General features: G+C 36.3%; 1 protein-coding gene across 2 annotated transcripts in view; it reads right to left on the bottom strand.

Moving 5' to 3' along the window:
- TMF1 (TATA element modulatory factor 1) overlaps positions 1-17,909 on the bottom strand; it is a gene marked incomplete at both ends in the record, with an annotated part of 28,430 nt that extends 10,521 nt beyond the window's left edge. The window contains 8 exons of one of the 2 annotated variants that reach the window (XM_079712121.1): positions 2,833-2,989; positions 3,284-3,450; positions 3,830-3,972; positions 8,876-8,981; positions 11,232-11,358; positions 12,012-12,111; positions 13,853-15,070; positions 17,768-17,909. In XM_079712121.1, the coding sequence (XP_079568247.1) occupies positions 2,833-2,989; positions 3,284-3,450; positions 3,830-3,972; positions 8,876-8,981; positions 11,232-11,358; positions 12,012-12,111; positions 13,853-15,070; positions 17,768-17,909 (2,160 nt within the window). Of the gene's footprint in view, positions 1-2,832; positions 2,990-3,283; positions 3,451-3,829; positions 3,973-8,875; positions 8,982-11,231; positions 11,359-12,011; positions 12,116-13,852; positions 15,071-17,767 lie in introns of both variants that reach the window. The other variant, XM_079712122.1, reaches the window with a different exon arrangement.

Below are 17,909 nucleotides of genomic sequence, written 5' to 3'. Positions count from 1 at the left end.
TATGTACATGGAGATAAGGACAGAAGTTAATACACAAAACTGGTAGGACTTGTAAAAGGTGATGATTTTTTGAATGGTAACCCCATATACTCTCTATCTCCCATTCCCACAATTTTTTATTACGTTCAAGTACTTTTAATTTAAAATATTAATATTTTATCTATCCCAGTGAGGGAGTGGCAGAAGCACAAGGGGTGTATGGACCATGGTGTAATTTACAACAGCAAAATATCAGAAACAACCCAAATATCCATTAATAGGAACTGACTGAATGGTATATTCACACAATGATATACTATAAAACTATAAAAAGGAATTTTTTTTTTTTTGCGGTATGTGGGCCTCTCACTGTTGTGGCCTCTCCCGTTGCGGAGCACAGGCTCCGGACGCACAGGCTCAACGGCCATGGCTCACAGGCCCAACCGCTCCGCGGCATGTGGGATCTTCCCAGACCGGGGCACGAACCCGTGTCCCCTGCATCGGCAGGCGGACTCTCAACCACTGCGCCACCAGGGAAGCCCAAAAGGAATTTTTTAAAAAGCTCTATGCTCTACCATGGAATGATCACCAGGATGTTTTATTAGGTAAGTAAAGCAAGCTGTAAAACAGTATAAATAGTAAACTATATTTTATGTAGGAAGGATGAGAGAGATACAAACAAATGTGTGTATAAGTGTAGGTGTGTATATATATGTGGGGGGGTATATAAGTAAATGTAGATATGTATGTTTTCTTGCATTTACAAATAGAAACACTAATAAAATGGTTATTTACAGGCAAAGAAAAGGAATAGGGAGGGGCTAAGTTGGAAGTAAATGTTATCTTAATATATTTTGTTTTACAGCTTTCACACTTAGGAATCATGTAAATGTTTTACATATCCCTGTGAAATTAAATCAAAAGTGCACTGAGGTCAATGAGGGAAGAATAGTCTTTTCAACAAGTAGTGCTGGAACAATTTGATATTCACATATAAAAGATCTAAATGTGAGAGCTAAGACTATAAGAACTGTAGAAAGAAACAGGTGAAAACCTGCATGATGTTGAATTAGGCAACAGTTTCTTAAATGTGATGCCCAAAGCACAAGCAACAGAAATAAAAACAGGTAAGCTGGACTTCATCAAAATTTATTGAACTTTTGTGTATCAAAGGACACTATGAAGAAAGTGAAAGACAACCTATAGAATGGGAGAAAATATTTGCAAATCCTACATTTGATAAGGGTCTAATATGCAGAATATACAAAGAACTCTTACAAATGAACAATAAAAAGATAATATAAAAAATGGGCAAAGGATTTAAACATTTGAATAAATTTCTCCAAAGGAGATACATAAATGGTCAATAAGCACATAAAAAGATGCTCAACATCATTAATCAATAAGGGAATGTAAATCAGTACCACACTCAGATACCATTTTACACCCCTAAAAGGGCTATAATGAAAAAAAAAAAAGACAATGACAAATACTGGCAAGAATGTAGAGAAACTGAAACCCTCATACATGGTTGGTGGGAACATAAAATGGTTCAGCAGCTGTGGAAAAGTTTGATAGTTCCTGAAAAAGTTAAACAAAGGATTACCATATGACCCAAGGGTGTATATCTAAGAGAATTTAAAATATGTGTTCACATAAAAATTCGTAAATTAATGTTTATAGCAGCATTATTCATAATAACCAAAAAGTGTAAAGACTTCTGGGTATATATCCAAAGGAAATGAAAACACTAATTTGAAAAGATACAGGCACCCCAATGTTCATAGCAGCATTATTTACAATAGCCAAGATATGGAAGCAACCTAAGTGTCCATCAACAGATGAATGGAGATATATACATACATATACATATATATATATATATATATATATATATATATGGTGTGTGTGTGTATATACATACATAGTATATGGTATATATATAGTGGAATATTACTCAGCCATAAAAAAGACTCAAATTTTGCCATGTGCAACAACATGGATGATTAGTAACATAAGTCAGAGAACAACAAACACTGTATAATATCATTTATATGTGGAATCTAAAAAATAAAACTAGTAAATATAACAAAAAAGAAACAGACTCAGATTTAGAGAACAAACTAGTGGTTATCAGAGGGAAGAGAGAAGTGGGGAGGAGAAAATTAGAAGTAGGGGACTAAGAGGTACAAACTACTATGTATAAAATAAATAAGCTACAAGGATATATTGTACAACACAGGGAATATAGCCAATATTTGATAATAACTAAAAATGGAGTATAACCTTTAAAAATTGTGAATTACTACGTTGTACACCTGAAATTTACATAATACTATACATCAATCAACTACACCTCAATAAAAATAAATAAAATTTAAAAGTGTAAATAACCCAAATATCTATCAAATGATGATTTTATAAGACAAAGCCTGACAAATGTTGGTTTTCTTCCTTCATTTGAGGTCCATGGACTCCCACAGATGCTATGAATGAGCTCAGGAGTTAAACAGATTCTCCTGAAATTATATGCAATGTTTAGTATTTATCTGCATTCATGCATTTCCCTGGTAAGAACATCCCTAGATTTCACAGTGTTCTCAAATAAGTCTGAAATTCCCCCCCCAAAATAAGCAATACTGGTATAATGTAAGCATCACTTTAACAACAGTTTAAAAAACACACAATTGATTAAGCTTGGCACAATCCAGTACTCTTAGAAAATAAGCCCAACAGGATTATAAAGAAAATGTAACACATGTGCCACTACATAAGGTTTGATTCAAATTAACAGATTCTTTATTTTGCAGAAGCACAAAGATTTTAAAGACTAATTTTTCATCTAATGCTTACTTGAATCACTAATGTTTCTTGCTGCTGACGGGCTCCTTCCTGGGCCTTCTCCAGTGCTGCAGAAAGTTCTTCTTTAGCTCTCATTTCACGACTTAGAGCAGCTTCCTGGGCCTCACTATCCTTTGCAGCATTGGCTTTGTGGAGATCAGTAAGTTCTCTTAAAAAATTAAATAGATGATTTTTAAGTTAAAATAATATAGTTAATTACATGACCAAATTAATGAAGTTTCCAGGTAGATTTCCATGAGATCTACAGAATGAGGAAGAGTTCACACAGTAAACAGTGACTACAGTGAGGACTCTCTGTCGAATTTGCTTTAACCGGTCACAAGTTCACATATAGGTAAGTTTATAAATGTTACTAGTGATCAGATAATGAAAAAAGTGTTTCTTCAACATCCTGCTCTGATAACTGATTTTAAGTGAGTTGCACATTTGTTCATTTTCTTACTTGTATGCACTATCAAGAGCAGCTTGAATACTTCGGTTCTTTTCTTCAAGTTCATTCATGTCTACTTGAAGTCGGCCAAGATCCTTCTCTTGGCGTTCTACCACAGAATTTAGTTTCTTAATATTTTCTCTATGTTGTTTCTCAACCTCTTCTTTGCCATCAAGGACCTATATTATAAAAACAAACGTATTTTTCAATAAAAAACACCACAGGAAATAACTGTATTCCACGAATCTCAAGTATTATAATAACAAAGAAGAATCTTAACATTCACTTCTTTTTTTTTTTTTTTTTGGCCACGCCACAGGGTATGTGATATCTTATTAGTTCCCTGACCGGGGACCAAACCGGCGCCCCCGGCAGTGGAAGCACGGCAGCTTCCCTGGATTGCCAGGGAAGTCCCAACATTCACTATTAAATTGCTTGAAAAATTCTTTCCAAATGATATACCTCAATAAATCATCCTAAATGTTTTATAAACCATGGCCATATGTTCATACTGGAAGTAATAACAATATATATGTGCAGAGAATGGTTAATATTCACCTGTTTTAAATGTTGTAACTCTTCTTCTAGCTCTTTAACTTTTTTGTTCAGCTTTGCAATAATATTTTCATTTTCTCTGTCTTTAGCTCTTAATTTCTTAATGATGTTAGAATTATGCAGCTGCTGTTTTGAAAGTTTTTCTCCTGGCAATGGCAAAAAAGTATAAATTCAAATAATGATGATTCTCTAAGAATGTGAATAGAATGTTTTAACTAACCAGTGACATAAAATGACAGAATATTTGAAAAATCACAATGCTGTAACAGTCAAATGTTAAACTGATTTGGACAGCATAAGCCATAAATGCTAAAATTACTAGGTAGAAGGATGGTGTGGGAACAGGATATTTACAGTCTTAAAGAATCACTCCCACATATTATAAATTACAAAGGGAAAAAAATGTGCTCTTACAATAGAGAAACCTGGTCACCACCTTAACCAAACATTCAGTTTTGACATCACTAATTGTGCTACAGCCTGACATTATGAGTCCACTGATGTGGTGGAGTGGTAGGTGCACAATATCACCTATTATATTTCTTACTAGAAATCTGATCTGAATCTAATCACGAAGAAAGTGACAAATTCCTGAACATGGGGCATTCAGTGGGACAACTGGACTCTATAAAATCTTTGATATCATGAAAAAGATATCCTAGATTGCTGGAGGACTAAAAGAACATAAAGGCCAGATGCAATGAACAAACTTTGATTGGATTTTGGGGCAGAACAAATAACCAGGTATGAGAGTTATTTTTAGAGACAATTGAGATAAATGGTGCAATACATGCTGGAATACACTTCTGAATTAATGCTGATTTTCTTCAGTGTGATTATGATGTTGTGCTCGTCAAGAAAAAAATGTACTTGTCCTTGAGAGATGCAGACTGAAGAACTGAGGAGTAGACTACAGATTCAATGCAATTCGTATCAAAATTCCAACAGCACTTTTCACAAAAATAGAAACAACAACCCTAAAAGTCAAATGGAACTGCAAAAGACCTCAAATAGCTGAAGTAAACCTGAGCAAGAACAAAGCTGGAGGTATCACATTTCCTTATTTCAAAACATATTACTAAGCTATAGTAATCAACAGTATGGTACTGGCATAAAAACAAACATATAGGCCAATGGAACAAAATGGAGAGCCCAGAAATAATCCATGTATTTACAGACAAGTTATCTTCAACAAGGATGCCAAGAACACACAATGAGGAAAGGACAGTCTCATCAATAAATGGCATTGGGATATGCATATTCAGAAAAATGAAATGGTACCCCATCACACATCATACACAAAAATCAACTCAAAATAGATTAAAGACTCAAATGTAAGATCTGAAACAGTAAAACTATTAGAAGAAAACATAAGGGAAAAGCTTTCTGACATAAGGCTTGGGAATTATTTTTTGGATATGATTCCAAAAGCATAGGCTACAAAAGCAAAAACAGATATATGAGATTGCATCAAACTAAAAAACTACTGCACAGCAAAGGAAACAAAGTGAAGAGACAGCATGAAGAATGGAAGAAAATATGTGCAAACTGTACACTAATAAGGGATTCATAACCAAAATATGTAAGAAATCACAGAACTTGATAACAAAAAAACAATTAAGCCAATTTTGAAAATGGGCTAAAGACATGAATAGGCATTTCTCAAAAAAGGCATACAAATGGGCAACAGGTATACAAGAAGGTGCTCAACATCACTAACCATCAGGGAAATGCAAATCAACACTAAAATGAGATGTCACCTCACACCTGTTGGGCCAGCCATTATCAAAAAGACAAAAGATGAATACTGGAGAGGATGTGAAGAGAACCCTTGTGTACTAGTGGTGGCAATGTAAATTGGTACAGCCACTATGGATAACAGTATGAAGACTCCTCAAAAAATTAAAAATAGAACTATCATATGATCCACTGATCCCACTTCTGAATATATATATCCAAAAGTAATGAAATCAGTATCTCAAAGAGATATCTGCACCCCTGTTCACTGTAGCCTTATTTACAATAGCCCAGGTATGGAAACAATCTAAGTTTCCGTCAATGGATAAATGGATAAAGAAAATGTGATACAGATAGATAGACCTATATATATATAGATAGATAGATAGATATAGATAGATAGATAGATAGGTAAGATATAAATATAGATATAGATATAAATAAAATATTATTTAGCTTTAAAAAAAATCTTGCCATTTGTGAAAACATGGATGAACCTAGAGGATGAAAGAAACCAGACACAAATATGGCATGATCTCATTTATATGTGGAATATAAAAAAAGTTGAATTTGTAGAAGCAGAGAACAGAATGGTGGTTACCAAGGGCTAGTGGGTGGCGGAAATGGAGAGATGTTGGTCAAGGAGTACAAAGTTTCAATCATGTAAGATGAATATGTTCTACAGCTCTAATTTATAGCATGACGGCTAAAGTTAATAATACTGTATGGTACACCCATAACTTGCTAAGAAGAGTAGATCTTAAAAGTGTTCTCATCACAAAGTGTGTGAAGTGACTGATACATTAATTAGCTTGATTGTGGTAATCATTTCATAATATATACATATATAAAAAATCACATTGTACACCTTAAATACATACAACTTTTATTTCTCAATTATACCTCAATAAAGCTGGATAAAAAAAGAATTTAAGAGTGGAATGATATCTATCACCTACTTTCAAGTGGTTTGGCAAAAGGGTAGTATATGCGTGTGCAGAAAGATACGGAGGAGGTGTGGCTAGATGTTAACAGTTGATGACTCTAGGTAATGAAGTAATCAGTTACTCACTGTAACGCATTCTCAGCTTTGAGACTTTCAGCTCTTCAGCTCTGAGTTAAAAAATACTTTTAGGGTATACAGAAGCAGTATGTGAATATACCCATAGATGAAATCATTCTATTTTCTCTATAAAGAAATTCATTAAGCAAAAGAAAACATCAGCTCACTCCCCGATTAAATTAGTAAATTCAAAGTGAAATTTGATATTAATATTCTTAATAATTTTTAAAAATTATGAAACCATGTACTTAGCCGTCCCCTCAGTCTCTAATGTTGTAACACAAGACAGTATCTGACTGCAAGATGTCTTGAGATACAATTATGTGTTTCATGCGTTTTAGTGCTAAGATTGCTTTATAATTATCTGTGTACCTATATTTCCCTCTCATTAAACTATAAGTTCCTAAAGGACAGGGAATGTGTCATATTTATTACTATATCAAGCACAATATCTGACATTAACTGTTAAATATTAGCTGAATAAATGAAAAAGAAAAATTGGGGAAAACTAATTTTTTCAAATGAAGTGATTATTTCCAATTGTCCTCAAACACTTACTCTGGACTTAAGTGCAGTGATTTAAGTACAGAAATGTTCATCCCACTACTATTTGTAATATTAACATTTTAGAAATAAATGTATAACCTTAGGAAGAGTAAAACAAATTATAATATAGCCATATAATGGACTTTAACACAGCCATTAATATTGGCGTCAAAACATTTAACGGGGCTTCCCTGGTGGCGCAGTGGTTGGGGGTCCGCCTGCCGATGCAGGGGACGCAGGTTCGTGCCCCGGTCTGGGGGGTCCCGCGTGCCGCGGAGTGGCTGGGCCCGTGAGCCATGGCCGCTGGGCCTGCGCGTCCGGAGCCTGTGCTCCGCGGCGGGAGAGGCCGTGGCAGTGAGAGGCCCGCGTACCGCAAAAAAAAAAAAAAAAAAATTTAACGGCATAGGGAACAGTAAAAGAAAGAACACTGCAAATTACATGTATGATCTTAATTATGTTTAAAAATGTAATAAAATGCATTAAAAAGGAACTAGAAGAAATTAGTATTTCCTTATAAAATTGAATTATGATCTATTTTTTCTCTTTCTTCATATACTTCCTATAACTTCAAAATTTTCTGCAAGTAGCAAGCATTACTCTTATAACTAAAAAACTTTAAGAAAAAGAAAAATTTATTTAACCATCCTTTCCAAAACTACCTTCTTTCCTATGACATTACAGAAAGAAATTAATTCAATGTCCAACTGTAATGTTTTATCTCATGAAGAATCTTTAATTTTTATAACCCGGTTAATTATGAATCTTTTCATAGAGAAAGTACTTAATAATTAAAAAATTAAAACATGAGGGCTTCCCTGGTGGCGCAGTGGTTGCGAGTCCGCCTGCCGATGCGGGGGACGCGGGTTCGTGCCCCGGTCTGGGAAGATCCCACATGCCGCGGAGCGGCTGGGCCCGTGAGCCATGGCCGCTGAGCCTGCGCGTCCGGAGCCTGTGCTCCGCAACGGGAGAGGCCACAGCAGTGAGAAGCCCGCGTACCGCAAAAAAAAACAAACAAACAAACAAAAAAAGGCTGTAACAACATCACTGGGGCTTCCCTGGTGGCGCAGTGGTTGAGAGTCCGCCTGCCAATGTAGGGGACATGGGTTCGTGCCCCGGTCCGGGAAGATCCCACATGCCGCAGAGCGGCTGGGCCCGTGAGCCATGGCTGCTGAGCCTGCGCGTCCGGAGCCTGTGCTTCGCAATGGGAGAGGCCACAACAGTGAGAGGCCCGCGTACCATAAAAAAAAAAAAAAAAAAAAAAAAAAAAAAAAAAAAAAAAAAAAAATTAAAACATGAATGTAAGAAAAAATTCACTATCAAATGCCAGAACAATAAAATGATAGCACATAGTATCCAAGCTAGAGATTCAGATACTATATAAACTCCAGAATTACAACTTTCAAATATCTTGGTTGAAATGAGGGCTCTAAAACCTGTTAGAAGCTTTCTTAGGGAAGCACAAAATTCTATTTCTCAAGGAGTTATTTTCTTACCTCCCTAGAAACAAAAAGCTACATACATTATACCTCCACCTCTCTACAGCTTGCCCCCCGTTCTTCCATGAATTGTTGCCTACCATTTCTGAGGTTTAAGTCCAAACCGCTCTTGCTTCCAATATTTTTTCATTAGGAAGCAGCAGCTAGTCACGTGCTATCTTCCTGTTCTCACAATATTTTTCATAACCAACTAAATATTTTACATACCTTCTTCCATTAACCCTCGGATCTGCTCATCTTTCTCTTTCAAAAGGTCTGCCGTTTCACTACTATTTAATCTAGTAGCAAGTTCTTCTTTTATACTTTTGATTTCCTAATTAAAAAAGAAAGAATATGAGTAACATAAAGCATTACTCTCATTCTGGGCATATTTTTCCATATCCAAATAATCACATTCTCAGTAAGAATCCGTAAGTTTTGTACTGTTAACCTGAGTTTATATTACCTTGGTTAATTAAGAGTAAGTGAACAACTTTGAAAATGACAGAAGACCTGAATTCAGACATAAACAGGTTTTAATATGGAAATGGAAATGAGAAGAAGTTAACTTACAATACTCTTTTTGAGTATCTCTACACATATTTTCTACAGGTTAAGCATTATTTTTGAAACATTCAACTAGTGTATCTCCATTTTTCACTGTATTCCTTTTCCTCATCTGAAACTCACTGCACTTACAAACATGTTGTGAACTGAGAGAAAAAACATAATTTCATAAGGTTCGATCTACTTTAATAAAGCAGAGATTCAGCAGAAACATGTTAAGACATTTTATCTTTTAAAACTACAATGGAGAAGTATGGTGATATGAAAAGTGTGCTATGATTTTAAACTTGGTTTTTATGATGCTCTGAAACTAAAAATAGCTAAAATAAACTAACATTTATTAGGTATTTAAACCATGCTTTGTATCCATTATCATTTAATCCTTACAACAATCCTGGGAGGGAGGCACTTGTACTATTCAACTACACAAATAAGAAAATTAAGACTGAGAAAGCTTGAGTAAACTTTGAAGGTCAGAGAGCTATGAAGTGGTATAGTCATAACTTAAACCCAGGTCTGTGAATCTTTAAAGCCCATGCTCTGAACTATCCACAACATTGATGTCCATTTCCAACTGTCAAAATTTCATCCATCAAAGGTCCAGTAAGAATGTCATGTCTTCCATGAAATCTTCCTCAGTTCCTCTGATCAAAATTCATCCTCCATGATACCATTTCAAAGTGCTTATTCAACTGCCTACTACTATACATTTGTTGACATTATTTGTCTTCCAACAGTAGAAAAGCAAACTCTTCACTTAAGGTAATTAAATTCACCTTTGAATTTCCTATGGATCCTAAGCAGGGGGTTCATACATGGCAGTACACATAAAATGTGTTAAAACGTAGGACCCAAGTTTTTTCCAGCTATAATTAATGGTTTAGATCTATTTTAGATCTGTAATTCAAAGTGCACTACAGAAAACAAACATTACTTAAAATCTACTTTTTGTACTGTATTCAGATGGAATAGAGCAAGAACACAAAGAGTTAAGTTGGTTAGATAGTCTCAGGTTATTATTAGTGTCTGAAATGATACTAATTAAAGTTGCTAATTAAAGCAACCAAGCAGATAGAAGTATATCATATTTCTTTTCTGTAAGAATATATAGAGAAAAATTATAAATATTAACATTGACATTTGTCAAGAAGGGGGAAAACAACCTCAGAAGGGCAAATACTGAGAAATGTTATAATACTTGGGATACAAGCAATAATTACTAACCTTAATTGGTTACCAATATCTGAAACAGCCAACTGTTCCAAATTATAAGAATTAGAACAAATAGTTCCCAATCAGGAGCAATTTTGCTCCCAAGGGGACATTTGGCAATGTCTGGTAACATTTTCAATTATCACAACTGAGGGGGGATTAGGTTGGGGTTGAGGAGGGAAGGGTGATACTGGCATCTTGTAGGTAGGGGCCTGGGATGCTGGTGAATACCCTACAATGCACAGGACAGTTCCATACAATATAAAATTATCCAGCCCAAAATGTCAGTAGTGCTGAGGTTGAGAAATCCTACATTAGAATAAATCAACATTTTATTCTAATATTCAATGTCACTAATCATTAGGAATTTTTATTTTAAAATTACTTTGACTTGAAGGAGTATATATATATATATATATATGTGTGTGTGTGTGTGTGTGTGTGTGTGTTTGAAGCGGAAGGGAAAAATAACAAATGAGACTAATGGTAATTTTTAAAATTTATAGAGTGCCATTTAGATTTAAGTGTTATTTATTTTGATGGACTTATCATTTATAAAACTAAGATCCTTGCTATGTATCTTGCAAGGACTTACACATAAATTATACAAATACTGGCTTAGATTTTTTTCAAAGTATCAAAAGTCTGTAATCCTAGAGATGCGAAAAATCTAAAATCTAAGTGTTAATATACTACGTGGTATCCTTTTAATCTTACTTCGTTTTTCCCGTACCAAAATAATAATGCATTCCTCAAAAAAATATGTCTCTGTAGAGTATTTAATATTATTTTAAACTTCCATTACCTTTTTAGCAGCATCTCTCTCTTTGCAGGCTAGCTGAACTTTCTTTTCTGCTTCTGCAATTCTTTGAGTAAACTCATCTTTCAAGGAAGAAATGCTGCTGCTCTCTTCTTTCACTCTGATCATTTCACTAAATTTAAAATAATACTGAGACTGAAAATACTTGTTTATATATTCTAAAGTTAATAGATGAGTTCAGTTTGCAAAAAAAAAAAAAACTAACATTATCTTCAACATACACGTTACTAAAATAGAGTAATTTTAGGCCTGTTAACTTTTAAGAGAAAAATTACCTGCTTAATTTATTTTAAAACACTTCAATAAAACCCATTAGAAATTGAAAATGTCACCAATACATGATATGTAAAAAATACAAAAAGGTAACTAAAACTTTTCACTGTTAAATCTTAATTGTGTCACATTTTACTAATCAGCTCCTTAAAGCAAACTAGTACTCAGTATTTTTTAAAACTATAATCTCAGTTTTCTCCAAATATACCTTTTAAATCTCTAATACTAACAGATTATTAATAACAAAGGGGAAGAGGTTTTTTTGTTTTTGTTTTGCAAAACACCTTTCTTCAGTGCCAGTGGTAAAAGAGTAAGATAATTTGAGGAGAAAAGTAATCTCTAAGGGTAGAATGGAAATAGCATTCAATTCTCAATAATTATAAACAAGTTAAAATATAAAACATTTTAATTTAAAAAACATTCTTAAGTAATAACCAAGTGTATGGACCACTACAAAATGTGTCAAATTCCTCACATTTGTAAAGTACTTACTCTTTCAGATTATCATAAGCTTCTTCTAGAAGTGCTTTTTCTTTACTAAGAGATAATAACTGAGCTTCCCTTTTATCCAGTTTCTCATTCAGAAATTCAACTGTCTGGATAAGAAGAATACACAAAAGTCCAACATTTAACTTTAAAAGACCATTTTTACATGCAGGTGAAAAAGTAAAGGCCACCGAATCACTGTAATAAATAAAACAGCATTATCTCATAAAAAGAATTAAAAACAAAACTGGGAACACAGCGGACACAGAAGAGCAAGAACTCACACACAGTGGGTAGGAGGGTATAAATTAGTACTACAACCACCTAGTTGGTGGTTTGGTAAAACGCTTTGGAAAACAGCTAAGCAATATCTAGTTGAAGATCTACATACCCCTTCATGTAGAAAATTCTACTTTTAGGTGTACCTCAGAGGAGAAAACTCTTTCATAAGTGTACAAGAACATTTACAGCAATTTGTTTGCAATAGCAAAAATGTGGGAAGAGGGTACATGACCACTAAAAAAGGAAAGGAGATGAGATGCAATCAAAAAGATCAAAGAGGGGCTTCAAAGCTTCTACTAATGTTCTCTATCTTATCTGGGTACTGGATATACAAGTGTTTGTTTCTCCATATTATTCTTCAACCCAAACATGTAACATGCAACATTTTTAGCATGATACACTGCATTTAAAAAATGAAATTAACTTTAGAAAATCGATAGGCATATAATTTTTAAATCTCCAGAATATATTAGTATAAAGCTAAGCAAAAAGGAATGGTTAGACTATCTTATTCCTTAGGTCCTGCTGAAGCAGTGATACACTGTGTATGAGGGGAGGAATGGTGCCTTTTGTACTAAAAAATAAATAAATAAAGTCTTACCTGATTTAGGTCTAGATTAACTTAGAAATCACTTACCTTCTAACAATGGTTCAAAAATATATTATTAATAATAAATAGTGTTGGTTTCTAGCAATTCAAACTATTATAGCTAGAGCATGGCATTTTGTTTGTGAATAATATTAAACCTAGGTAACAGAATCTGGCACTTTTTTTACTTTAAATAATTCAATACATGACACTTAGAGGACATTTCTTCAAGATATCCTGTATCTCAGAAGAGTCTATTAAAGATGCCAGATCCAACTCAATTTCTACAGCTAAAAATCATAGGAAAAACGAAAACTGTGACTTAATGTTAAAGAATTTACACCACTTTCCTTGTTTACATATTAGGTAAAAGCAATTTTCATTCCTAAACAACACTTTTGATCCTTGGACATTTCCCTTTCTTATTCATTTAAGATAGCTATCAATAGGAAATATCAAAAACAACATAAAAAACAAACAAGCAATTAATAACAACAGAAAAACACCAATGATCTGAGACCAAATTTTTCATTCAAGATTTGCTACAAATAATGTGAACAAGCAAAATTTTTTTGATATAAGAAAAATCATATAATATTTAGGTTTGAGCACCTCTATCTGCAAAGGAGTTGAAGGTATCTGTTTACATAAGAAGATAGTCCCTTGCAAACTAATAAATTAATGAGTCCAGCAAAAGAGAATATTAAGGTGATAAGGACTCAACAGTAAAGGTCTAAGATGGAAACTTTTTTATGCTTAGTTATACTGAACTATCAACTTATGCTACCATACTTGTCTCCGAGAAATTTCAAATAATTTAGCATCAATAATTCTTCAAGTTTAAGATCCTTAACACCACACTTAAATGCAAAATGCTTGTCTTTTTTAATCAGTACAAACCATTAGGCATCACTGAATATTAAAAATAAACCAATGATTTAATCTCTGAAAAGCATATCAAAAAATCCCCTTCCACTTCCTATAGTTACCTTGAATACATCTTCCTTCTCAGAAAGTGCTTCTGGCTCACTTTCAGGAGCTTCGGGCTGCTCAGCCACCTTGTCTAGGACAGTATGCCCTTCATTTACTGGTGTAGAAGAAACCAAGATATCAGGCTGTTCACAGTTAACAGGAGTTGCACTTCGTCCACTTTCTTCCATTTCTGTTTCTTCAGTGGGCATAATTAATGTTTCATTTGCTTCCTCAGGTTTTCCTTCAACAGATTCAACTGTTTTAGCCTTTGGAGTTGAAGAATTAACTATAATAGGTACTAAAGCATATCCCTTGCCTGACAATTCATCATCTGAATTAATTTCGCTTACACTACGGCTATCTAATGACTGTACACTAAACGAGTCTATTCTTTCAAAAGCATCAGATGAGCAGCAACTCTCAGTGAGTTTTTGGAAATCATCTAAACGATTATATTCAGGACAAGCAGATGCTGAGAGAAGCTGAAAGGATGTCTGCATCAAGTGCAGACTTGATTTTGAATCTGTAGTCTCTTGTCTCGAACTTGCTGAGCTCTCACTTATTACACTTTCATGATCTAAAACTTCAATATCACTAGTGGTAGAAGTACCTGATGAGAAGGTACTAACAGGAGGAGAAGGTGTATTGCTCTGTCTGTCTTCATGTTTTTGCTCCTTAGATTCCAAAGCCATGTCCTTTGTTTCCGCTGTGAGAGGCTGTGTAGGCATATTAGATACATGTTCCCTAGTTGTTTTCACATTAATTACACTTTCAGATACTTTCAAATGTACTGCTGACACCTTTGTATCAGATTCTTTATTAAGAGTTTCTTCATGCTTGCCCTCAGTTTTAGGAGACAGAGTACTGGCTGCCAGAGTTTCCCCCGATACAAATGGAGGAGAGTCTTCTACTTTCGACTCAGCCGCTTCAGTTGTTCTTGACTGTCCAGCGTGCAAGGACTCCTGTAAGGTGCTTTTCACTTCTTCTTCTGGTCGCTGTGATTTAGCTGGTGGTTTTGATACCACTGGACTCTTCTGAATGGTCTGGACATCGGTGGGAGAGAGAAAGGCACTGAAGAAATTTTCAGATTCATCTACCACAGTTCTCCGAACTGGCTTTGTAATTGCTTTAGGAGAGGCTACCGGTTGATTCTGAGGTTCAGTGTTGGATTTTAACCCCCAGGTTGAAGTATCCCATCCTCCACTGACAGGGGGACTTATTCCTTTGACAAAAAATATATATATATATTAAAAAAGAAAAAATTATACCTATATATAAAGCATTTAAATTACACTCATTACTATAAGTCAATATAAATATGTTTTTTTAAAACCCTACAGAATACAACCCGTAATTGGGACATGTTGAAGTCCTTGCTTACTACGTAATTAATTAGTTCATCGTTTAACTTTGGGCCTTAAAAAGGAAAACTGGTGTGCATCTGCCAAGAGGAACTAGGAGCAAAGCTGAAAGACTAGACTGAACCTGGCTCACCAGGAGCAAGTATGTTATTCCCTCCTACAACAAATGAATAAAGTAATGGTATGTGTTAATAACCAATGCTAAGTCCAAGATACATATGATGCATCTCATAATAACGGGCAGTATCTTCACTTACAGGTCATGTGTAGTCATGGCAAATAGAATCTACCTTCTATACAATTAGTTCCATATTAATTTTATTCTTGTAATATCAATGATAAAACATAGTTATCAGCTACACAGATGGCAACACTCAAAAACTGAACCCAAAATACTGGTGACAAATGTCCTTTTTCAAAGATCAAAGTAAACTGATGGGAACAGTAACTTCTAAAGGGCAAATTCATTTTCATCCACTTAATGACAAGCTCATTCTCCAAGTCCCACTCTCCAAACCTACTCTGAGAAAGTTTTGTTCTCTTGCTAAATTCCAAATTATGTTAGCAATTATAGAAGGTCATATGAATTTCAAAAATGCACATTTAAAAAAATTATTGCTTTTTGACAAAGACAGCAGTTTACACTAGGATTTTTTTTAAAAACACTAGGGAGAAAATAACCATCTTCTGAGCAAAAAAGGTAATTCTATCAGTCATACAAATAATATGTTACTGAAAAGCCCAATGATAAACAAAAAATGGCATATTTGCTAAAATATTTAAAGCATTTCTTTAAAAGAATTTCTTCCATTTCTAAATTCAAAAGTGGCTGAGCAGAATCATCACAAACCCCAAACACTTAAAAGCTGGTGGGCAGGGCTTCCCTGGTGGCGCAGGGGTTGAGAGTCCGCCTGCTGATGCAGGGGACACGGGTTCGTGCCCCGGTCCGGGAGGATCCCACATGCCGCGGAGCGGCTGGGCCCCTGAGCCATGGCCGCTGAGCCTGCGCGTCCGGAGCCTGTGCTCCGCAACGGGAGAGGCCACAACAGCGAGAGGCCCGCGTACCGCAAAAAAAAAAAAAAAAAAAAAAAAAAAAAGCTGGTGGGCAGAGTACAAGTACCTAAAAGCTCCTAAAAGCTAACAAGCCCAATACTAAATTCTATCCTTTAATATGACTTCGGAGATAACTAGGCAATTTTAGCTTGGGGATACAGTTTTACATCCATTTGTTCAGTATATCAGAACGGTGAAAAAAGGGGGAAAAACAAAATTAAAGACACAAAGGAACAAGCAAAATTAAATCTTCTGATTAGTTTAATTTATTGTCATGGCAACGAATGACAGAAGTCAAATTTGCCTGTTGGAGAAAGTTTTATATAAATCGCAGGGTTATGTGACATCCACTTAAATCACTCCATTATGAAGACTGGTCATCTTTGAGTGACGGCGACATAAAACATAGGTGATCAGTCAACATTTATGGCATTTCACTAAAACCTGAGTCTATTCTGGATAACTTATTTTTTAAAAAAAGAATTATAGAGCAGGATTCGAGCCCCGGATTTCATAAAAGGAGTATCCTTACATTTACTACTTACATTCTGTCTCTTTTACAGTTAAGACATTCAAAACGTGGGGTAGCCTGAAAAAAGGAAGTGGAGCTCCTCCCACCAAGATCCTATAACATCTTGGAAAAAGTAACAGGATGGTGACATAAACACATGAGCCAAAATATCTTAAAACCATGCACCTCAAATTTAGGTCCTGACGTCTCAAAGACGTAAAATGAGGAACAGAAACCAGAAAGGAGTAGTGAGGAATAACTTATTCTTTCTCCCAGAGGTTCACAACCCCAAAGTCGGGCCAATCTGCACCCCACACACCAAAAAGGATAAACTGTTGCTTAGACTTAGAGCTAAAAGCAGCTGAAGATCCCTGAAAAGTGAAGCCCAGGGACTCTAAGAGAGACGAGGCGATTGGAGGCTAGACCGCGACGCGACCCGAAGTCGCGGGCCGCGACCCCCCGACCCTCCCGCGGGCGAAGTGGCCCAGAGGAAGGGACCGCGCCGTCTCTGCACCACGGAGGGCAGCGCCAGAACTCGAGGAGCTGTTTCAGGAGAGACGGCCATACAGAGCCCAGGAGGCGCGCAGCACCCGCTAAGTGTTCGCGACTGTTCTTCACGTCCCCGCGGACTGATTCCGATATTGGGCTCGGACAGCGTCCCGAGCGCGCAGCCGGCCCGGGTTCGAGGGCCTGTGATGCGGCCGACGTGGAAGGAGGGCGCGGGGCCACGACCACCGAATCAGGTCCCCGTCAGCCCCCACCCGGGGCCACGGGCAGGGAAGGACCCAGGGCTGGGTTCTCCCTCGGGACCAGAGCAAAGACCAACTGAGAGGCCAGAGCAGGGTTTGGGGCCGGGCTGGGGACCAGGACTTGATCAGAAAGTCCGTCGCTCAGCGAGGCGGGAGCCCCCACTCCCCGACCCCCGCCGCTTCACCTGTCGGTCTCGGAAGAGACGCCCGCGGGAGCGCAATGACGCCGCCGCTCGCGCCCTTACCCGGCTCTCCGTACGGAATGGTCTCGGCCCAGGCGCTCGGCTCCTCTTCCTGGATGTCCAGGACCCTGTCGATGGACTTCTGGGCCTGAGACAGGGCCTGCTTGGCGAAGCTGGAGAGCTGGGAGGCGTTGAACCAGCTCAT

This window comes from Hyperoodon ampullatus, assembly GCF_949752795.1.
Source record: "Hyperoodon ampullatus genome assembly, chromosome: 10".
Lineage (NCBI taxonomy): Eukaryota > Metazoa > Chordata > Mammalia > Artiodactyla > Ziphiidae > Hyperoodon > Hyperoodon ampullatus.
This window is presented reverse-complemented; position numbering and strand designations above follow the sequence as displayed.